This window comes from Rhinolophus sinicus, linkage group LG05 (genome assembly GCF_036562045.2).
Source record: "Rhinolophus sinicus isolate RSC01 linkage group LG05, ASM3656204v1, whole genome shotgun sequence".
NCBI classification, from domain to species: domain Eukaryota; kingdom Metazoa; phylum Chordata; class Mammalia; order Chiroptera; family Rhinolophidae; genus Rhinolophus; species Rhinolophus sinicus.
This window is the reverse complement of record NC_133755.1, coordinates 394,562-418,045: the sequence shown is the minus strand read 5'-3', so window position 1 is coordinate 418,045 and position 23,484 is coordinate 394,562. Positions and strand designations below refer to the sequence as shown.

The 23,484-nt window shown below is 50.8% G+C and overlaps 1 protein-coding gene across 2 annotated transcripts in view; it reads right to left on the bottom strand.

The window, feature by feature from the left end:
• Positions 1-21,092, bottom strand: part of SNTG2 (syntrophin gamma 2) — a 155,052-nt gene extending 133,960 nt beyond the window's left edge. The window contains exon 1 of one of the 2 annotated variants that reach the window (XM_074331613.1): positions 20,825-21,092. In XM_074331613.1, the coding sequence (XP_074187714.1) occupies positions 20,825-20,896 (72 nt within the window). In that variant the 5' untranslated portion in view covers positions 20,897-21,092. The remainder of the gene's footprint in view (positions 1-20,824) is intronic. The other variant, XM_074331614.1, reaches the window with a different exon arrangement.
• Positions 21,093-23,484: the final 2,392 nt, after the last annotated feature.

Below are 23,484 nucleotides of genomic sequence, written 5' to 3'. Positions count from 1 at the left end.
TCCCAAGGATTAAGCAGCACTGGTTTCGCCTGATGTAACTTCATGATTCTAGGAATTAACAATGTAAAATGTGTTTATGGAACTCGCATGATAATAGCCGACATTTCCATTTCTGGTCGAGTAATCTCTGTAATGTCATCTCCAAGCCGACATGTGAATTTTGGAGCTTGAAGAACTTTTGCAAGATTCTAACACCGCTTCCTCTTTTTACAATTGGAGAAACTGAGGCACGGGGGTTGGCTGGCTTGACACTGGCCATATTTTAAAATGCAGCATAACTGAAAATTAGAAGCCAGCCATCCCGAGTTTCTCCACCTCCCGCCACTCATGTGTAAGACACTCGGGCTAAACTGCCATCACGAGGAGAACGTAGAAGTAACCAGAAGCTGGCCAGGAGCGTGATGTCACGTCACTACCACTGAGGGCAGTCAAACGAATGAAAATCTTGTCAGCAAGTGACGTGACATGTCTGTGTGACTGCTTGTAAGTCAGGTATTTAGAAAAGGAGTTATCTTTTAACAGTGATGTCACGCATGTTATGAAACAACACAGCTTTATTTTTAAAAGAATAAGTGAAGACCCGAGTTTAGTATTGAGTTACATCACCCTGGACAATTTTACAGTAATCGTAGCACATCAGCCTTCGTTTTAACCACAAAGACCAAGTGAGCGACAGAATAAAAACGTACTGACAGAGCTGAAACACATGCAGCTTGTCTGCACAGAGAAAGTCTGGTCAGGAATCAGTTGAGTATAAAGCCAGCTGATGACCACATCAAATGCTGTTTACTGAGAACATTTTCTCAGCTTTACAGCAAGGACGACAATTATTTTGAGTTAGTGACAAAAGGCTAAAGACGTCAGTGGTGAAAACTGAAACTGAAACCCTAGGAACATCACTCCCTGCGACCGCACAGACTAATGACTGGATTTCTGTCACATGACAGTAACATCAAGCGCTACTAAAAATAAACAAGGTATAATTTTTTAAAACATTAAAATTTAATGTTGTTGCATTGTTTAGGGGACTTTGCTTGGGCACTGCTATTCGGCAAAGTTTCGTTTCCAACAACGTCTGCTCTGTAGTAGCTCGCATCCTTGACAAAGTAATTTGGGCCATGACAGGCACTGATTAAGTGCGGAGTCTGCCCTGGGAATTCAGGGCTCTGCAATGCAGTCTGCACCAGGACTAAATGAAAGCAAGAAGCAGAGCGATTTATAGTCACTCGTTTGAGAAATAACTAAGAAGCTAGGTACAAAGAAAAAGTCATGTTTCCCCAGATTCACACTAAGCACAGAGCTTGACTCGGGAAGTTTCCAGGACGAAAATCACAGCCCACGCACAGTGAGAGCTCAGCGCCACTCCAGCAGCCGCCCTCGGGAGCCTGCATGACTCAGGCCTACTTGGAAATTCTCTGAGAGGCGGCGTCCTGCGCCCCCTGTTCCCCTCAGGCCAAACCACACAGATTAAGATATGACAGGGGGCTGAACAGTGTGCACAGAAATCCTGGCATCTCTTCACGCGTCACTAAACCTGAAACAATGACAGTGTCACCTCTAGTAAAACACAAGCGCTAAGGACTCAGCTGCTGTGCTTTCCTGTCGCCCACCAGGCCGCCTGTGGCTGGACCTGCAGTCGGGGTCCAGCTCCCAGCCCCCCACACGCAGGGTGCCCCGGTTCTCATCACCCGGTTCTCAGCGACCACAGCTACGTCTGCTCCACAAACCTTCTGGAACTCCTGTCCCCTGACGCTCGTCCACAGTCCTGTGTCAATGTCCTAAAGACCCTTGTTACTAGGCCGCGTCCTATCATGTATTCAGCCAGCTGTACTGAGCGTCCACCAAGTGACAAGCAGGCGTGGTCAGCATGAGTCACAGAGAAGCCACACTGCTGTCCCATCCAGGCTGGTGTCCAGTGACTAGCAGAGCCGCAGACACACCCTGTTTATAAAGGGCCTCTGAACGGAGGTTTGGGGAGGCCTGGCCGGAGCGTTCAGGAGAGGCTCCTCCAAGGAAGCGGCCTGGGCTGCAACCAGAGAAGGAGGGGAGAGAAGACAATTCTGGGCAGAGCAAGAGGCACGCAGATGCCCAGGGGCCGCAGGAGGGCATGGTGAGTGGAGGACACAGACGGGCAGTGTCAGGGCAGAATGAGGTGAGGGGCAGAGAGCAGTTGGCGGGAGAAGGGAGGTGGGTCCACGCCCTCCACACAGAACCTCACTGGCTGGTGAGGACGTCACTCACCAGAGCGGCACTCGATGCCTCTGGAGCCTTGGACTAGACCCACTAAGTGCAGTCGACTGACCTCTGACAAAGGAGCTGAGACTGTCTCTTCAACAAATGGCGCTGAAACAACTGGACGCCACATGAAATACAATGAATCCACACACAGACCTCATGCCCTTCACAAAAATCAACTCAAAATGGATCAGAGAACTAAATGTCAAATGCAAAACTATGAACTCCTGGAAGGTTACACAGGAGGAAGCCTGCATGACCTTGACCATGGTGACGACTTTCTAGATCCGACCCAAAGGTACGACCACGGAAGAGGCAGCTGAGAAGCTGAACTTCATGAGAATGAAAGGTGTCTGCTGCGCAGAAGACCCGTCAGAAGGGAAGGCAAGCCACAGACTGGGAGAGAACATATGTGCGAGACACGTGTGAAGAACTGCTGTTATCCAAAATGGACAAAGAGCTCTTAGAACTCAGCAACAAGAAAACAAACCACGCAATTAAAAAAACGAGGCAAAGACCTTAACAGACCCCTCGCCATAGAAGATACGCAGACGACACATAAGCTCACATCCTGTGTCATCAGGGAGATGCCAATCGAAACGACCAGACCCCACCACACACCTATCAGAACGGCCACAATCCAGAACCCTGACGTCACCAAGTGCTGGCAGGACGCGGAGCCACAGGAACCCTCAGTCACTGCTGCTGGGGACGCGGAACGGAGCAGCCCTCTGCAGGAGAGTTTGCTGGTGTCCTACAAAACTAAACATGGTCTTACCATTTGAGCCAGCAACCATGCTCCTTGGTATTTACTGAAAGGAGTTAAGGACTTACGTCCACAAAACCCTGCACACAGATGTTAACGTAACTTTAGTTGTAATTCCCCAAACTGGGAAGCAGGCAGATGCCCTCCAGTAGGTGATGGATAAACTGTGGCACATTCATACAATGGAATATTACTCAGGTAAAAAGAAATGAGCTCTCAAGCCATGAAGGGATGTGGAGGAACCTTAAATGCACAGGAATAAATGAACGAAGCCAGTCTGAAAAGGCAACATACTGTACGACCCCATTGCACGACATTCTGGAAAAGGTGAAACCATGCAGGCAGTACAAGGACGTGTAGGGCAGTGAGACGACTGTGTGTGTGTTAGTGATGGATGAGGTCACTATCCAAAGTCCCCTACATAATGCAACATACATGACACTAACATGTATTAAAATTCCCAATGTCAGCAGTGTATCTTTGAAGGTGTCAGAAATAAACATTGTATCGAGAAAGTTTTGTAATTGCAATTTGATTATGGCTCCTGTTCCATTTCTTTAATTTCTTCAATAAGAATATCATGTTTTTCTATCATTTGTTCTATCTTCCATATCTCTTTTTTCTCATAATTTTATGTTCTTTTCCTCTGTATTCCTAGAAATCATAGTTTTCTCAATATCACTAATTTGATTTCTATGTGTTTTCTGCTTCTCACTTATTTCTGTTAGTGCAGAAGTTTTTTTGTTTCATAAAAAGTCATTTGTTTGCTTTTCAGTCCAGCATACAATAAATTGTGCTGTGCTCTGTAGGACAGCCTCGGACGTGCTTTCCTTCCCCTGCCCGGCTCACCCAACACACTCACCCTGGCTGAGCCAGTCACGACTGTGTTAGGCTCCAGCCAGGAACAGCCGGGAGCCACACAACACCCCTCGTCCCCTCCCTGACGGCCTCAGTACAGCAGCCAGTTCCCGCCCTGCAGCGAAGGGCAGCGTGAGGTGAGCAGCATCTCTCACTTGCTGATGGTTCTAAGGAACTAAGGGGCTTGTTCTTACAGCCGCTGCCTGGTCTCAGGATTCCTGGGAAAGCTGAAGCACCCCTTCCCCAGGAAGACACCATTCTGCAGGCAGCCGGGACACCGCCCCCTGCATGGTGCTGTTCGGACGTTCGTGGGGCAGACACATTTTCCAGGCTCCACGGTACCTTCTGGGGCTGGCTCATATTACTGGGCTTTTGGGGGAAGGGGGAAAACTGCCTCACATCCTAACACATGATTATTAAGTCAAAAGCCGTAAGAGGATTATGGAAAAGAAAATAAACCAGGACTCGTGTGAGTTCCTGAATGCAAATATCCTAATACAACAGGTACACTGGGTAACAGAAATCATTAGAGGCTCATCGATTTGGAATAAAGCCATAGGTTATTTTTTTCAAATGTTACAGAACTGGAATCTCCATCCTCCCTCCCCTCCTCCCCGGAGCTTCCATTAACATGTGACTATTTCACAGCCACACGTGACTTCAGGACTGAATCCTGTCTGAGGTGCTGGCTGCCCCCTGAAACCCAGACGGTAACACTTAGATCAGACTCACAGGGACGTGAGCTCGAGTTCCTCACGCTGTCAATGGGCTCAGTCTCCACACCTACCTGACCTGTCAGGTCACCGACAAGGACACGCAAATTCCGAGCATGCTGTGTCTGTCTGCATCTGGCTGGTGTGAGTCTCAAGTGAACAGGAGAGGGGAAAGGAGGCCAGTGAACTGTGACAGGGTGCCTGGCACCCAAGTCTCTCATAGGACATGGCAGACACCTCCTCTCAGCCTGCAAGAATCAGTGAGCTGATGGCTTCACCTCACAAGCCAACTTGCTCATTAGTAAGTTACAAGCTGGAGAGCAAGTTCAGCCTATAGGACGTCTCTAAAAGGAACACAAACTTCATTAAGCTCACTTTCCAGGAAAAGCGCACCCACTTTTTCCTTTGACTTAGGAGGACGTTTCCAAAACAAGCCCAGTGAGTTACCGTGCACCAATTCTACTGGACCGGCCCCAGCGCTGCCCTCTCCCTTTGATTCCAGTGAGAACACGCACATCCTGGCAGTAGCGCTTGCGGCAAAGGACAGGGTGTCCCTGGTGTACAGGTTAGAGCAGTGTGAAGAGCGGGGTGCAGGAGACTAGGATGACATGTGTCGGAGCCGAAGGCTGAGGTTCCAGGTGGCCGGACACTCACCCATCGTGAGAGAAGCTTTGGATGTGCAGACTGGAGACCAGTGTCCAACACTGAAAACTGCTGTTCTGGTGCCATAACCTCAGCGTTTACAAAAGGACCCGTCCCTCCCTCGCCCGGAACACCACCCGCCGGAGGTGAGGCCGGCCCCAGAGCTGCAGCAGGGGCAACTCGGATGAGACAGCACACGTGGCAGGACGAGAGGCCAGGATGCAGGTCGGAGGTGGCCCAGGGGTGGGGATGAGCGCCTGGGACAGGAGCTCGGCTACAGGACATGGGTTATGCTCAGCAGAGGGGCGGGAGCTGGTTGCAGTCTCCACAGAGAGAGCAGAGTCCCTGCCTGACGAGGACAGCGAGGCCCCTCAGCTCAGGGAGGGGCCCGCACGTCCCATTTCCATCACTAATCAGGACGTTCTTGTATTTTTCCCCATTAGCATGAGTGTAAAACATTAGCCAAAAACAAGGGGAAAACCTTTGTTCTCTTAAAAGCATGAATTTGATAAAGTTTCACCTTTAAAATGCCAAACACTCAGTGACAATGCAGCTCACAGAAAACATCTGCCACCGGCCACAAGCAAGGCCAGGTGTCACCCACCAGGCTGGGGCAGCCCATTGCGTCACCTCCTAGTCACACTAAGACAGGTCCTGTGTCACCTGCCATCCTGTCACGCACGGCTCCACACCATCACCCTCCCCACTTTCCAGGCCCCAGGGAGGAGGTGTCCTGGCAGGGACAAGATGACATTTTCATGTCTCCTCTCCCCATTCTCAATCCAGTCTGGACCACTTTCTAAGGAAAACTGACACACGCCATAGTCTAAGTGCAACCAAGGACAAGCAGGACTAAGCGCCTGATAACGTGGGACACCTGGGACGCCTGGCAGGAGCTCGGGTTTCCCGCAGGGGCTGGGACAAGGACAGCTCAGCTGGTCTCGGTGCAGAAACAGCTGTGGAAGATGGGATGGGAAGGGGATGGTGTTGGCTGCTGTAGTTGGGACAAAGTCCCTCAGGAAGGACGGGACGTCCTCAGATGAAATCCAAGCAAATGACCTATGATGGCTCCTCCTCCTGGAGCCTCCGCTCCTTGGCCATTGTGCTCACAGAGGCCCCTGCGGGGGGCAGAGTTCTCCACTCTGGCTCCTTTGCCCACTGGTGGGTGCAGCACCACAGCCTCCAGCTCGCCCGTGACCCCGGCTGCTTCCCAGTGCTGCCTGCATGCACCCAGCAGGATCCTGGACCCCAAGACATTCGCTCCCCTGGCCTCTGTGCCCTCGTGCCCTCAGTCACTCTGAGGAGCAGATTAGTGATGCGTGGGCACCAGGCTCTGGGACGACGGCCGCCACCCACACTCCAGGCAGGAGCCGGGACTGTGTGACCGAGGCCACACTTACTGAGCTACGGCCCAGCCAGACGGCCAGGCACAGTGGTCAGAGCACTCGGGGGGCCTACATGGAGGAAGCGGCTCTCCTGTGCTGACCTGGGAGGTGTGACTAAAACAACCGCATGAACTGTTGGCTTCACATAAATTCTGTTTAGGGGATAAGCGTCGCGCTTTTTAAATGTTGCCCGGAGTGCGGCTCAGATTTTACGTTAGGGCACTACTACCTCCTGACCTTAATCCACAGCGGCCACGGACAACCTAGAAAAGCAGACAGTAGGTCCACAGGCATGTCCTTTGTGTGACGGATGTGCACAGCGTGGCTGGATGAGCAGAGGTCAGTCTCTGTCATCTCCGTACCCAGGTGGTAATGAAACATGCGGGTCAGTGGACACACGTTCGAAACATCAGTTGTTCTCACCGTGGGGCAGGCCAATTCCTTTGACAGGTAAGTAAGTCTGGACCTTATTTCATATTAAAACCTCTCCCATATTATGAAGTAGACTGTAACCTGTGTGTGACCTTTAAAAATAAAACTCAAGGAAATGAGGACACGGGTTCTAATTGGGGCTCTGCCAAGCCAGGCAAGCGACCCTGCTACCCTCACGGGGGACTGGAATTCAGGCTCAGAGGTGGCCGTTCCATGGGGGGGGTAAGGAGCCCAGGACCAGTCAGGGGATGTGTGTGTGCAAGTGCCGTGTGTGCACATGTGTGTGCAAAGTGAGTGTTCATGCATGTGCTTGTACGTTCACAAGTGTATGTGTGGCCCTGGTGGGGAGAAAAAGGCGGTGAGTGGAGAAGAGACACTGACACAGAGGAAGGGACACCGCCAGTGGGATGTACTCCCTGCTGTGACAAATGCCTGTGCCTCGCCACTTAGGGGACGATGCTGACGTGTCCTTGTGGAGAACACAGCTCCGTGGTTCACCTAGCTGTCGGTGTGCCTGTCTGGGTCACATCTCCTGGGTCACTGGTCGTGGCAACTTTCTGGTCGTGAAAAGCTGAGCTGCAGGAGGAACATGCAGACCGGACGGCGTAACCTCCCGTCTCAGGAGCAGCTTAGAATCTCAGGCTCGGAAGGAAGCCACCAAGACGCAAAGCTCAGCCCTGAAAGCCACCAGCTCTGACCTTGGGCAAGTCCCATGGAAAATAAGAAGCAAACGGTGGTCCTGGCAGGGTGGCCACGGTGACTGAAGTGTTAACGGTTATGAGGTCCGTGGCACAATTGTGGTCAGCAGGACGGTCTGGCCAGTGATGCGCTGTCCTGCAGCTTCTCACGGTTAATGCCCTTCGAGGAAAACCAAGTGTTTTCTCTTTGGATGTTGGCTCTTACAACAAGGCTTCACTACGACCCCCTTGGATGGAGCCAGCCTTCCAGACACACCTCTGGTAGAGAAAATGAGCTTTCAGAAACCGTTCTCTTCTCGGTAAAATAGGTGATAAACCAAAACTTCTTTTTCTCTTCAATTTGATTATGAAACACACGTGGGTTTTATCCCAAAGTGTTTTCTCTCTTGTTGGCAGCATCCGGATGACTCAGAAACACTAATTTCCTTACGATCGTACCTTTCACAAGGATATGTAGGCAGGACATTTGCCATGAATTATTCATCATCAGATGTTTTTTAGTTTACTCAAGGAGGCTTTTTCTTCTTGTCGGTGTTTACTGCTGAAAGTAAACTGACACCTTAGGATGCTTAACCATGGAGATGGGAGGACTGAGGTGGAGCTGGGCCCCTTGCTGACTCTCTAGTCGTGACTTCCGGTTGAACTCTATGGTAACTTCCGGGTGGGGGCGCGGGAGGGGCGGTCAGTGTGGGAGGCGCCAGGCTGGGCTCGGCCGTTCCGGTCCCGGGCGCAGGGCTGCCCTCCGCGTGTGCACGCACGGCGCCTTCTCTTAACTGTGTTTTCTTTGTAGGGATTATCTGGAGACTTATTTCAGCAGACGGCATTACTACGAAAATAATCTCCTCTGCTCACCTGTGAAGAAGAGTCTTCAGACTGAGTAGTAACTGAAAACTCCTTCCAACACTGTGGACGGAAAAGGCGCCACAGGTCAAAGCTGACGAGCTCAGGGGACGGACAGTAACCGCACCGGGTGGCGCGAACATAAAAACCCCTCACCAGGCGGCCGCGGCGGGAAGTCACGCCCTCGGCCGGAAGTCACGCCCTCGGCCGGAAGTCACGTCCTCGGCCGGAAGTCACGCCCTCGGCCTGCGGCTCCTCGACACAGTCAGGCTTCACGTGAGTGGGCCCGTCTCGGTCTTTCTGCGTCTAAGGTGAGTCACCCCTGCAAGGTCAGGGTCCCCTTCCGGACCCCCGGGCACCGCCCACCAGAGCAGGAAACTGCAGAATCGCTCGCTGTGCTCTTGTTCCCCAAACGCCCGCTCCACCTGCTGTAAAATGCTGTCGACTGTCCTGCACCCCCCGAGGTGAAACAGGCGCCGGTCCCCAATGTACTTCTGTCCGTCCCAGAGACGTCCCCGCTGTGCTTTCTCCCGCCCTCTTCATCTACAGCCAGTGGGTTTCATGTCACCTCCTCCTCAGATGCTAATGTATAAAATAAGTTGCAAAACGGCCCTTTTCCGGAGCATTTTCTCAATCTGTTGAGACTTTGCTTCCCAACAATTGTCGTCAGTTTGGCTCAAATAAACTCTTATAAGCTTCCTCTTAGGCTGGATGCTTTTTTGTCAACAATACTTGACACAGTAACACTGGTTAGACTGGGGGCATGATCAAGAAGTAACGAAATAAAAACAAGGCTGACCTGACTCTTCAGTTTTAATACAAGTCCCATGCAAGTCACAGATGCTCCAAAGGAGTGAATGATTATAAAATGATCTAATGCTAAAGAAGTCCTTCCAATAGAAATTTTGAATAATGATAAATCTACAAAGTTCTTAACAAAAAAAGTGGCACAGTACTTTATCATAAAGTTATTTAATTTAAATCAGATTATTATCTCTGTAAATTTCAGCAACAACTGTTAAAAGGTGGCAGCATTCTCTGGGCATTCAATGGTTTACGTGCAAATATGACATTAAGAGTTAAAAGATCTTTAACTGGAAAACCACTCTAGCAGCTGTTTGAAAGAAACCCACACATTTGCATAACAAGTGGGATTGATTTGTTCCTATTCTTGCAGTTTTGAGAAAGGGAAATGACTCTAAAAAGGAGAACAGAAAAAGACCACAGACTATGGGGTGGTTTTCCTAAAACGATTTTTGAAGACAATATCTCTTAGCAACAAAACCACAGACACCTTCCAGCTTCCCCAAAAGCAACCTGACAGATGCCAGACGTGACGTGACATTTAATACACAATCACAAAGACAGAATGGTCCCAAAGCGGCCAGTGGACTCGGGTGGTCAGTGGCACAGGACAGGGGAGCCCCTCTCTGCGCCCTTCAGCCCCCTGCCCTGAGAGCTGTCACAGCCTCTGCACGGGGGCTGCCAGCCGTCTCCTTCAATGGCTCATCTCACAGAGCTGGTCCCTCACCAGCAGAGGACAGCAGACCATTACCCATCCCAGACGTTGCCAACTGGTAGTGAAACCACTGGGACCTGACATCTGTCCTGTTGGGGCATTTATACCACAGGCAGCAGCTCGTGCTGGAACCAGGCTTATCTCCCTCCCTCCACCCGCCCCAGGGAGCCAGGGGACCCATCCACCCAGAGTGCACGGCAGTATTTGTATTACATTTCCATCTCTCCTGCCAGACTGTGAGCTGCTGTGAGCAGAGGCTGAGGTGGTTCCTAGTAATTCAGTCACCGGAGCCTTTTTACAGATGAGGAAACAACAGGTGATGGGAGGAAACAACAGGTGATGGGAGGAAACAACAGGTGATAAGCACTTTAACCAAGTGCCCAGGGCAGACAGGGACGCAAGGCCTTTACCCCAAAACCCGTATCTTCATTTAGCGGTAAAACATCCTTGTTACTAGCCCCCCATATTTCACTGAGGAGTCACTGAAGGCAGGTACAGGCTCGCCTTTCTAATGGAACATTTGTTCACAGTCACCTCCTTTCTCTGTTGTGAGCAGCAGGCCGTGGGGTCAGCCCTGAGACACATGCTGCCGTCATCGTCGTGGACCAGGCACAGCAGTGTACACATACTTCAGAATTGTGGTTGAAACCGAATCCCGAAAAACACGACAGTGCTCAGGAAACAAAGCGAGTGCGATATAAGCCTAAATGTTGAGGAAAAGAGGGAAATGCTATTTCAGAAGATAATGCTGGAAACCCGACAATTCAGAATTCCACAGGCTGATCCTACCATCCTGTGAAATTCTACTTCTCTGCCATGTGATCCTAGAAACTGCCTTCAACAGGAATAAAACTCAGGTTTTTGTCGTGCAGACTGAGATTTTAATCAAAATGTATGTAAATAGATGAAATGATATAACAAAATGAATGATGATACACTTAAAGGTAAGACATTTAGAAAATTACCCATTTCAAAGGAGACTCCTATACCACATGGCTCATGACATCACAACAAAGACCAAGCAAGAAAACGTATTTTATACTATAAGAAACTATATTTTAATAATACAGAAGAACATAATCTGATAATCTGAAAGAAGTAACACAAGAGAAAACAATGTAACTGAAAAATAAATAACAATATAAAAGATAATGTAAAAGAAAAAATGATAAAAAGAAAATAATAGAGAAAATAAAAATGAAGTGAGGGCCGGCCCAGTGGCTCAGGCGGTTAGAGCTCCATGCTCCTAACTCCTAAGGCTGCCGGTTCAATTCCCACATGGGCCAGTGGGCTCTCAACCACACGGTTGCTGGTTCAACTCCTCGAGTCCCGCAAGGGATGGTGCGCTTGGCCTCCTGCAACTAAGATTGAACACGGCACCTTGAGCTGAGCTGCCTCCCGGATGGCGCAGTTGGTTGGAGTGCGTCCTCTCAACCACAGGGTTGCCGGTTGGACTCTGGCAAAGGATGGTGGGCTGTGCCCCCTGCAACTAGCAACGGCAACTGGACCTGGAGCTGAGCTGCGCCCTCCACAACTAAGACTGAAAGGACAACAACTTGAAGCTGAACAGCACCCTCCACAACCAAGATTGAAAGGACAACAACTTGACTTGGAAAAAAGTCCTGGAAGTACACACTGTTCCCCAATAAAGTCCTGTTCCCCTTCCCCAATAAAATCTTAAAAAAAAAAAAAATGAAGTGAATTTCCTGGGAATATGAAGTGTGTCTCCTTTCACCAGAGGTATTAACGCTGAGCCCACATTTTAGAAAAAGTCACAAACACAATCCGCTCCACAGGGGAGATCCCTGTTGAACCGGAAACCGCCCTGGGGTGCAATGACCCACCCTGAAGGCACTTTCAGGAAATGCAGCCTCCAGCTTCCACCTGCCCACCTCCTATGCCCCAGGGCCATTGCAGAGTGAGCAGTACTTCCCCTGCTTCTGAATCTGAGTCCAACACGGGCTGCACTGGCCTCTAGGGCCCCAGTGTTTCCTCCCCAAAGGGTACCTCACAGGCTGTGTCTCAGGCAGTGAGCACCAAGGGCTGGGGTGTGTGAAGACTCAGGTAGGCTGGACACAGAACACTCACTCAGACTCCCCGGGTTTGTGTACTTATTTTTAAAGTTAGGGTGAGTTTTCCATTATATTCTAAAATATGTAAGTATATTTGCATATTATATTTATGATATAATAAAATGTCTAAATGACTTCCCTTCTATCCATCTAATCTCCAAGTACAATTAGCTGTATTCATTCTGTCTTTGAATAACTCCCTCTGCACCCCAGTTTGAGAAACGCAGAGCTGGCTGCATTGGCTGTTCCCGGGTACAGGGGCACGGGGACATGCTGGCGGCAGCGTCACACCAAGTCTCCTCGAGTCAGTAAGAGTGACAGATGCTACAGATTCCAGACAGACTCACGGGAGGACCGCATCTCATGGGTGCCCAGCGAGGGCCTGGGTGGACGCCAGCCCTGCAAGCTGCCGCAGAAACCTCATGGGACGGCCGCGGCCGCACTGAACCCACCTGAGAAACCACCGACTGAGCACTCCTGGCAACGGGGTGACCAGAGGGGGGACTTGGGAACCAGAGTTTCCTGCCTCGGGGTCACACCCCATCAGGGGGAGGGAGAGGAAGCGCCCGGGAGGACTGGTGCTGGCCCCACACTGAAAGCAGACGGTTGTGTAATGGAAACCCATTCAGAGGGGACAACCGTGCAGACGCGTTTGATACAAGAGAATACTAAGCAGGGACTGGACGGTAATTGATGACTATCTTAAAGTATAAAACTCTTCATGTTATAATGAGAAATTCTGAAAAGCAGGATAAAATTGTGTCTAAGGAGTGAGTGTAAACGCATAGCATCTGAACCGCGGAGGAGGAGCCACCACACAGGCCACTGTCCAACGTCCTCCATACTTCTTACCCTGAGACGCGAGCTGAGTTACTGTTCGCACAGCTGTCAGAGCATGAGGGGAGGACACGTGCGTCAACCACAGGAGGTGACAGAGGAGCGGGATCCCGCCTCGGGCCAGCCTCATCCCGCACCTCACTCCTCTCCCTCCCCCATTCACCCCAAGGCCAGTCAGGCCGTGGCCATGAGTCCACAGGGAACCGTGTGAGCAGGGGCCGCTTGGCCTGCTCGGAGGTCTTCTCCACCTGGGCGCAGGCACAGCGCGGGCCTCTGGAAGGTTTCAGACGGGGGTCACTCTGCTCTTTCCCCCCCCCTCACCCCCGGGAAATGGAAACTTCCACGCTGGATGCATTTTCATCCCTTCCTCACAGAAAGAAAAGGAAGGCACAGGTCATAGTGTAATTTGATGGAGCGCAGGAAGGCTGTCGCTTTAAAGCCAGAGCTCCCCGACTTTCCCAGACCCACTGGTCTTCACTGGCATGAGCTGAGCGGTCCTGGGTGCGACCCATTGGCCCCCCAGCGACCCACACACCCCTGAGCTGGAGTCCACCACTGTCCTGGGCTTCAAGTCCTCCCCTGATAGGAAAGCTTCTCACTTTCACCTCCTTTCCTTTTTTAGCCACCAGCCTTTTCCTCTTCATTCTATTAAGTATGCTGTTACTTAGTTTAATATACCGTGTTTTAAATTTTCATATCAAATTTAAACTGCATCATCCAATTTAGAATTTAATTTTTAAAAATATAATGAAATCTTATCTAAGTATTGCACTTCCCATTATATATTACACACTTTTTTTTTTACTCCATTTGGTCGTTAGCGAGAATAAATGCATTTTGTATACAGAGAAGGGGCAGTTCATGTGTGGTGAGTGTCATTATCCACGCTGCCTTTTCTTCTGTTATTTGCATTCTCCCTGGTGTCTGTAGGATGGGAGATGGTGCCATGGGCACAGAGGTGTGGGGTGCACATCAGACCTTGGGCCCACATGGGTAGGGCACAGCCGCCCTCGGCTCCGCCTGCCTCACTGCCAGCAGGTGTGAACAGAATCCACGCCTGACTATTAGGAGAGTGAAGCTGTTGGGAGAGGTCAGAGCTCACAGCACACAGTAAAGGTTAGCGATTGTGCAAACATTTCTAACTGGGGTCTGTGCTCAATACCCCTGATTCCGAGGGACGCACTCCTGCGAAAACTGTTTTCTCCACCTGAGAAGATGCAGTGGCTTCCCAGGGCAGAGTAACCACATATGTATGAACTTGGTGCCTCCTGACAGCAGACATTTGTTCTCTCCCAGTTCTGGGGGCCAGAAGCCCAAGGACAAATCTTTCCAGAGGCTCTCGGGAGGGTCCCTGCAGCTGCTGCTGGTGCAGGCATCCCCTGGAGTGTGGCCGTGTCACTCCAGCCTCTGCGTCCTGGTGACGCCCTCTTCTCTTGTGTGTGTGCAGGCCCCCTCTGCTCCGTCTCATGAGAATGCTGTGTTCACAGGTCACTCAGACACTCTGGAGAGACTCCTGTCACAACCCTGAGCTGAATTCATCTCTTTACCGTACACATTTCCAGGGGTTATTAGGATGTGGGCATAGCTTCGTGGGGACCACCATTCCACTGACTACAGAAGACATCTGACAATGGAAGATGATGGGCAAAACCCTCCCTAACTATGGTGAGTACCTTCCTAGAGAAAATCTCCTAGTGAGAAAACCCACTGCAATTAGTCACAACACCGCTAAATCCTGGGGCAAGACTCCAGCAGAATCAGTGACTTATGTGTATTGTATAGAGTCACATGGACTGTTCTTTTCTAGCTAATAAAGAAATATGTGCCATGCTGTTAAGGTGACTGATGTCACAGACCTCCCCATGTCACAATGCATCCCATATTGAAATGGTTCCATTAACATAAAACCCATCAAACTGCCCAAGATCAAATTCTGGGACCTGAGCTGTCGGGGTTGTTCTCCCTGGGAACTTAGGAATCGCTCTGCAGAGGGTACCATGATGATAATGCCCCCCTTTGAAGTGTTTAATGGCGGCAATGGAAATACTCTCATGAACAGCCATTTCTGCATCCGGCCATCACTAGACCCCACAGTGCAGGCTCTCCAATTCTCCCCCCACACGGGAGCCACAGGGGCACGTTCACCTGTCCTGTCACCAGGACTCACACACCAGCATCCAGGATCCCTGTGCCACGCTGGCCACAAACACAGCTACCCAGAGCACATATGGGCGCAGCGCCCGAGAAGGATAGAAAGAGAAGTCAGCAAATTGAAGTAACCTTGGCCAGACCGCTGAGGTGACAGGGAGCTGCAGGTCCTGGCATCCCAGAAGGAAGCTGCATGGCATCGCTAGGGTTCTGGCCACAGGGCTGTGCTGACGCAAATGCAGCTGGGGGTGGGTGGGGGTTCCAAGCTGCTGATCACAGCCCCACAGGCAGTGAGGATGATGTTTCCAGTTGTTTAAATCTGAAACCAGGTAGGTTTTATCACTTCTTACATTCACTAGCAAGAAACGCGAAGCTTGCAGGATGTCCACCGGGCCTCACCGGGCCCTTCCCTTTCCCTGAAGGTCGAGTCAGGGCTCCTGCATGATCCCCAACATTCCACACCCACCTGTGAGACGTGGCTCATTTCACCCATAAACACACTGGCCCTGGAAAGAGAACCTGCTCTGTCTGAAGGTGAACTGGGCTCGTCAGACCCATTGCTCACCAAGTTGCGGCCGCTCCTGAGTAGGAGCAGGTCACAGCGCTGGGCCTGGGTCTCCCTTCCCCTGCGTCCTGGCTGTACAAGTAAAACAGAACGTCAGCTCTCAGCGCCCTGAGCCTGGTGTGTGTGTGTGCGTGCGATAAATGTGCATGTGTGTGTGGTATGTGTGCAAGCAGTGTGTGTGCAGGTGTGTGTGACAGGGTATGTGTGTGTATGTGCACATAGTATGTCTGTGCACACTGGCTGTGTGCTGGTGTGTTTGCACGCACTATGCACGCCCCGGCTCCCACCAGCAGCCCCACGGGAGTGACTCTGCGCCAGCCCCAACCCGCGGACGCTCAGCGCTGCTCTGCCTATGTGCCCATCAGTTCTCAGCGTCACTGACTCAGGAGGCTCCTCCGGGGCCATGCACACAGGTGCCCACGTCTGAGGCTCCCTGTAGGTATGGATGACAGTGACCCGGTTAACACGTCCTTCTCTACACAGCACCCTTCTCTTTCCCTCACACCATAAAAACACACAACTGTTTCACGTGTTACTCTTTGCAAACTGTGACCTTGCCTAAGGGTCTGTGGCCACATCCACCTGGTGTCCCCATGACGCCCAGCAGTAATTCCATGGTGGCCACAGGAGTGACTGCCGCTGTCGCTGCTTCGCACCTGTTTTTCCAGGACGGGACTTCTGGGCGCCACCTGCTGTCTGTCTCACCTCTAGTTCCCAGCACAGGGCATTGGCACCTGGCAGGTGCTCCAACGCTGCCGTGTAAGGTGTAGGTGTGTGTGTGTGTGTGTGTGTGTGTGTGTGCGCGCGCGCATGCACATTTATATGTACAAAGCACTTTTCCAGGTGAAGCCATATTGCACCATCACAGCCCCCACTCTCCAGGGTCAACCTCAAGGCTGAGAAAACCGCGTGGGTGTCCCCGCCATTCCCTCCGCCAGGTCCCCGAGGCAGCAACATCTCTACATCCCTAGTACACGAAGGCAGAGCTGGTCTTCTCTCCCTTGTTCCAAGAACCACGACAAGTGCACTAAAACCAGACGGGTTTCTTTTATCAAGACAACACGAACCTGTGCTCACTCGTCAACGCTGGCAGGCGTCCCAAAAGGGTCGTGCCTAAGCCCCTGCTTTTGAGTGTCCCCAGTTTAAGGTGTGAGAACTAAGCTTGTATTTCTCAGTAAATGATGAAAACTTAGGTTAAGAAGAATATTCTCTTTTAAAATCCTAATCTTTGCTTAATTGAACCATAGCTAATTATTAATAATATTTACAGGATCTAAAACTCTAGACTCCTTAGAAAGCAAACTATATTATGCAATAATTTTAATTGAAAACTCACATCATATCCCCAGCACTTTTCAACAGCACTGAAGAGGATGTGTGAGAGAAAAAGCGAAGGTTAGGGCTGACAGGTGACGAGGTGGCTTCGGTCCTGGGGGTGGCTTCAGGGGTGGCAGGTCAGGCCTGGAGAGGGCCCAGGTCACAGAGCGGGTGGGGCTTAGCATCTAGCCAGACACCGAAGGGGTAAGGCTTCCTGCGCCTTTCAGGAACATTAGCATGGACCGGGGAAAGGCGACACCTAGTGTTCACTGACAATAACCCCAAATCTTCTGTCCAAAACTAGGGTCTGAATGACAATATGCAGTAACCAGTTGGGTCATAATGAAAAGCACACCCAGTTTAAAATGCATATATATTTTGCCATGAAATCCTCATGTATTTTTCCCTCCACTGGTAATTTTTAAACTTTCCTATTTCAAAGGAAAAAAACCTGTAGAATATAATTAAATAGTGAGTAATTCAGGGTTTTGGGATCAAAGATTCAAAGCAACCTTCAGCACATGCTCAGCACATTCTTCCAGTGACAAAGAAGGCTGGGAACGCTGAGCTCCCCGGTCTACCTGAGGGGTCCAGGTTCTCCTGGATGGCATCCTGCCAGCCACATCCCATCTCCACACGACTTGGAGCAAGTCTGCAGGGTGCTGGGCGTAAGGCTGGGATGCAGACAGGAGCCCTGGAGAAGCTTCCAGAACTCACTTCCTGTGCCTGATGCGACCATATGCTACCTGTGGTGACAGGCAAGCCAAACACCAAACTGCTCTAATAATTCTGCAGCCAATACACCCATTTAACAGGTAAAGGAGTAAACTGATGTGTCCTCATCCCCACAGGATCTCCTCCCTGCATCCCTGTTAGAAAGCAGCCCAGTGTCTGAATTTGTAACTCGTTACCTTGATGGACTAGACTTCAAGGAGGCCTCAAGTCAGCCTCTCTCAAAGTGTGTCTCATGGAACATCCTGGGAAGTAGAACTAAACTCGAGTTGAAATTGAAAAGGCTGCCTCTGTATTTATGCACGTACACAGACACGGAGATGGAAAAGGTTGTTGTTGCTCACCTATGGCTTGGGAAATAAGACAATTTGAACACCTGGAATTTTCAATGCCTCAGCATACTTTTCTAACTTGGACCTTGGTAAAATGTTCACTAGCAAACATACCTCCTGATCAAATCAGATCATTCCCCATGAAAAAATAAGTGAATCTAGCTTATGATGTCATAGACGTCACCGGAAATTGCACAACGGAAACCAAAGATGAGTCAGCAAGGATGAGAACCGTGTGACAGAGAGTAACACTAATGCAGAACCTTCCTGGGACGTTCCACGCTTTAATTCTCTAATGCAGCCACTCACATCTCTAGTGGGCCATTAAGTGGCTGCATCACTAATACACAACACACTCTCGCCGTCCAGTCGGCAGCTCGTCACATGACACAGACATGGCTGCCTCCATGCTCCAGCCCAACACTGAGGCACTACTGGTACATAGACACCACGCTCCCTGTGCAAGCCGACAGCAGTTTGGACTGTGAAAGCTGCACCCTCTGTCACACCACGCTGACGGCTCCTTCCAGGGTTTCCCGCAGGACACAGACACAGTTATGGAAACAGGCGTAAGAACTGGCTCGACTCAGGAAAAGTATACGATAGGCGACAACTCCCCACAAGGAGAGAGAAGAAAGAAGCTCCAATACCGAACAAGACACGTTCAGATTTGGCCAAATTCCCATGGTTCAAACAAGCAGTCATAAAGAATGTGTTGTATTTTTGACTACAGGAAAAAAAAATTGTGACTAGAAATATGATGGGCTTAAAACAACTTTTTGCCATTGTTTTTCTAATTAGAATCACAAAGTTCTCTTTCTCAGCTGAAATGACTAAATGACTGCAAATTCAGTGAGGTTATGGATACTTACTAATAAGAAAATCAGTAATTCCGCATGGTTGCCTAGACCCATCATTCCAGTAAAAATGAGTGGCCAGGAGAGTTCATAATGCAGCAACATGCAGAGACCTTACCCATCAGATATTCAAGTTCACTGTGTGCTGCGAATGTCCTCGGCTTTAAGGACGGATGTGTGGGCAGGGTACTTAAACACATCCATTTTCAGTAAGAATCTGAACCTCCCACCCAGTGGAGTTCAGAGGCCCACAGAACACACCTTATCATTTAGGAAACCACACATATTTCTGAGCTTAGCACGCTTTGTTATTCTAATATTCGGCCTCCAGGGCTTCAAAACTTCCTTGCAAGTACAATTCACAGGTTGTATCATATAATCCCAGCGCTTATTATGAAGAAGCACTAATTACATCTTGCAGCAAACTGGTGACTAGAGCCACCTGGGCTGAGGGCCTGAGTCGGTACCTAAAAGTGTCAGCACTTGCCACACAGGGAGGCTGACCCCAGGCATCGCCATTGCTATGTTGCATTAAAAACCCAAGTTACTGCCGATAACTCGTCAGCTGGGTCAGTTATGCAGGATGACAAATCCACTTCAATTCTTGCGCTACAGTCACAGAACTTGTTGCCAGAGCACCTTGAGCTGGGACACAGTTCCCACCCACGGGAGGGCGTCGTTTCAAAGCCACACACAGTAAGAAGGCATGTCACTGGGGCTCCCTGCTTCCTCAAGCACTCATGAGCGTCAGCTGGCCAGATACCGCCCAGGTGCCGCGGCCACCTGCCACAGCTGGACGCGCTACAAAGTACCGCAGAAATAACCACGAACTTGACACAAACTTTAATTTTAAGGTTTTCTGGTAATATCCCAGAGTGGTAAAACTTGATGGAAGAGGCACCTAACTCTATGCAGATTTAAAAACAAGAAAGAAAGAAAACAAAGCCGTGGTTGCTGCTACTACCCTGGTTTAGAAACATTATGAGCAACGCGATTTACAGAAGCCTGCCACCGCGTGACGCCTCAAGGTTGCTCAGTTCCCCTAAGAAAGGCTGCTAAACGCACTGCCGGTCCGGTCCGCACTGTCATTCTCGGGACTGAGGGTCTGCGGGTACAGCATACGCACAGGGGGGCCTAACTGCCTTCGCAGGAAACGCCATGTCAGTCTACTAGGCGGAAAGAAAGTCAGTTCTTCCTGAAACCGCTTCCAGAACCCTCGCCTCTGCTGTGGGAGGCAGTTAGAACTTTTCGTGCAGGTTTGAGCCAACGTTTCCGCCTTCCGTCAATCAGCAGTTCAGTTATTTAAAAATAAAGGGGGGAGGGGGGCTGTATTGGGGTAGGGACCAGAATAGACCTCAGAAAATAGTATTATGACTTCCCCCAAGTTCCTGGGCGCTGGCTGGAGCCCCCAGCCCGCAGAGGCCCCCAGGTCCGCGCCGCCGAGACCTGCAGGCGGGCGGGCGCCTCCCACACCCCGACCCGCACCTGCTGGGGCCCCAGGAACCGCTCACACGAAGGCAGGCGGGGCGAACCCCAAATACCCAATTCTGGAAAGTCCTAGTTCCTTCGGCCTCTAAAGCCCCTGCCTTCAACACGCAGTCCTTCAAGACATGAAAGAGCAAACCCCCCACGTTTCCAATAGGGTCACCGGGGTGGCTGCCCACTGTGCCCAGGGTCCCTGCGTCCACCCGTCTGCACGAGCCGCTCCGGGAGGTGGGGAAGGGGGTGTGCGTGAGGAGGGAGTGCGCGCGAGGAGGGGTCCCGGGAGAAAAGGTAGCGCAGGTGACAAGGGGTCCCAGGTGAGGAGAGGACGCGGGTGAAGAGGGGACTCCGGGTAAGGAGGAGGAGCGGGCGGGGGCGCGGAGGCTTCACTCACCCGCACCGGCACCAGTAGGCGGCCAGGGAGCCTGCGGGGACCGGCCGGGGGCGGGGGTCCCTCGGCGCTCATTGCCGCCCACGCAGCGGGGCCGCTCTCGGGGCCGGGAGAGCTCAATGCCAGGGCCGCGCGCGAGCCTCCAGCAGCCCCGCGGGCGCCGCGTCGCCGCCCCTTTCGGGCTCGGGCTCTGCTGGCAGCCGCAGGAGGAGCGCCGGCCGCGAGCTCCGCCCACCGCCCACGATCGCCGCCCACGCGGGCCCGCCCCCGAGAAGAGGGGCGCGCGCTTCCACCCGGTGCGGACCAGCGCGCAGAACCGGCCAGAGGGGGGCGAGCTCACGCCAGGCCCGGGCGAGCGCACAGTGATCAGGGGGCGCGCTTCGAGGCAGGGGTGGGGGCGGCTGTGGCTGCCCCCGCTTGGTGTCCCCTTCCCACCCCTCTCCCGGGTTAATTGGATTGGGTGCCCCCACCTCCCCTCGGTCCACAGCCGGGCGCTCCTCGGCCCTCCCCGACCTCGGATAGTCCCAGCCCGGCCGCTTCTCGGGTCCCCGGGAACCCGCCCCCCCCCCGCCCCCCATACACACGGGTCTCCCTGTCACACCAGAGCTGACGCGGGATCCCGGGGACTTTCCGGCAAAGGAAAGCAGAAAATTCAACTCTTTCCCGCCCACCCCTCCCCGCGTCGGTCCAGATTCAGCCCCAACCTACAGGTACCCGCCGCGAGAGGGGGCGGGGCGCCTCGGGGGTCGCGATGCGGGCCCTGCCTCGGCAGCCCCCACACCCTTCCTCCGGGCAGAGTCAGCTGATGGGCTGGTTCCCTTTCTTGGTTCAGGTTTGAGCCCATAGGCCTCGCAGGACAGGGCTGTATAGACGCAAATCATCTTCATTTAAATTAAGCGGGAGTTAGTTTTGGATAAATCTCGGAAAGTAAACACAAAAAAGAAGCAAGCACATATTTTCCTGTGCGCCCCGCCCCGCGCCCCGCAGGCACGCACCTGTACAGGATTCCAGCTCAGCAAGCCGGTGTCCTTACCCTCCGAGGCCAGGACAAGCCCCAGCTGGGACGTGAACCAGCTCTAGAGTAGAATACCTGACACATTACACATACATGTATTGAACATATAAAGACACTGCTTTTTCTGACCCCTACCTGCTTTTGTTTATTTTCCACCTTTAAGATATAATTGACATGTAACATTGTGTCAGTTTAAGGTATACAAAGTGTTGATCTGATTCACGTTTATCCTGCAACATTATTGCCACCCGAGGGCTAGTAGCACTTCCATCAAGTCACATAATAACCATCTCTTTTCATTGGTGAGAACACTTAAGATTCACTCTCTTAACAACTTTCACGTATGTAACATAGTATCGATATCTACAGCCACCTTGCTGCACACACGATCCCCAGAACTTATTCATCTTATAACTGAAAATTTTTACCCTCTGACCAACATCTTCCCATTTATTTCCTGTACCCCAACCCCTGGTAACTGCCACTCTGCTATCTCTGAGTTTGGATTTTTTAAATTTTCCATATATGAGATCAAACAATATTTGTCTTTCTCTGTCTGACTTATTTTAGCATAATGCCCTCAAAGTTCATCCACAAACGGCAGGATTTCCCTCTTTCTCGTGGCTGAATAATGTTCCACATGTATGTATATTCTTTATCCTTTCGTCCATTGCCAGACACTTCAGTTGTTTCCATATCTTAGCTACTGTGCATAATGCTGCGATAAGTTTGGGAGCGCAAGTATCTCTTTGAAATTCTGTTTTCATTTCCTTTGATCATATACCCAGGAGAGGGATTGCTGGATCATGTGGTAATTCTATTTTAATTTTTTGAGGACCCTCCATACCGTTTTCCATAGCAGCTGCACCAATTTGCGACCTGTCTGGACTGCTGAGCAGGACTGGGCTTCTCACCCAGATGCGCAAGGAGAATCAGGCTTTCCAGATTTGTCTCTGCTTTGCGCCCCATCTCTCCCCATTTCTGCACAGAAATCTATTGGACCCTAACACTCGTTGGTTTACTTGAGCATAAGCTCTTGAAGCACAAACGTTAAATCTTTTTATCCTTGGCGTGATGCCCCAAACAAGTTTCTTGGATGAACTGGTAAGAAATACTGTACTGTTTTTTTATTTATGGCAAAACCTAGAATAAGAAAGTATAAGAGATCTTTTTTTAGCTGCATTAAAAAAAGTGTAAGAGTGCATGGGTCTAATTTCTGAGAAATTAAAGATCTGCAAGATCCACAAACATACTGTCTCAGTAACTTCCGGAGGGAGGATCTATCCAGGGACCAAAAAAAGGCATAAAGGTCAAATTCAGGAGACTTGAGTTTTTGTTCAATTTTAACATTAAATTATTGAAAGACTATGGGCGTATTTTTTTCAAGCCTAAGTTAGCTCATTTATAAACTATATGGTTTTACCTGTGATATCTGCAATCCTTTCTGCACTAAAATGTTGTGATTCCGGATCCAGGCTCTCGGGTGTTCTGGGGCGGCCTTTGAAAAGCTAAGCGATTCAGGTGTTAACCTTTTCACCATAGCATCTCTGTTTTTACACATTTTGTGTTAGGATTGCACATACGGGTTGTTTGTTTGCTTGTTGTTAAGTAATGGGACTCTACCACAACAACAATGATGATGATAGAT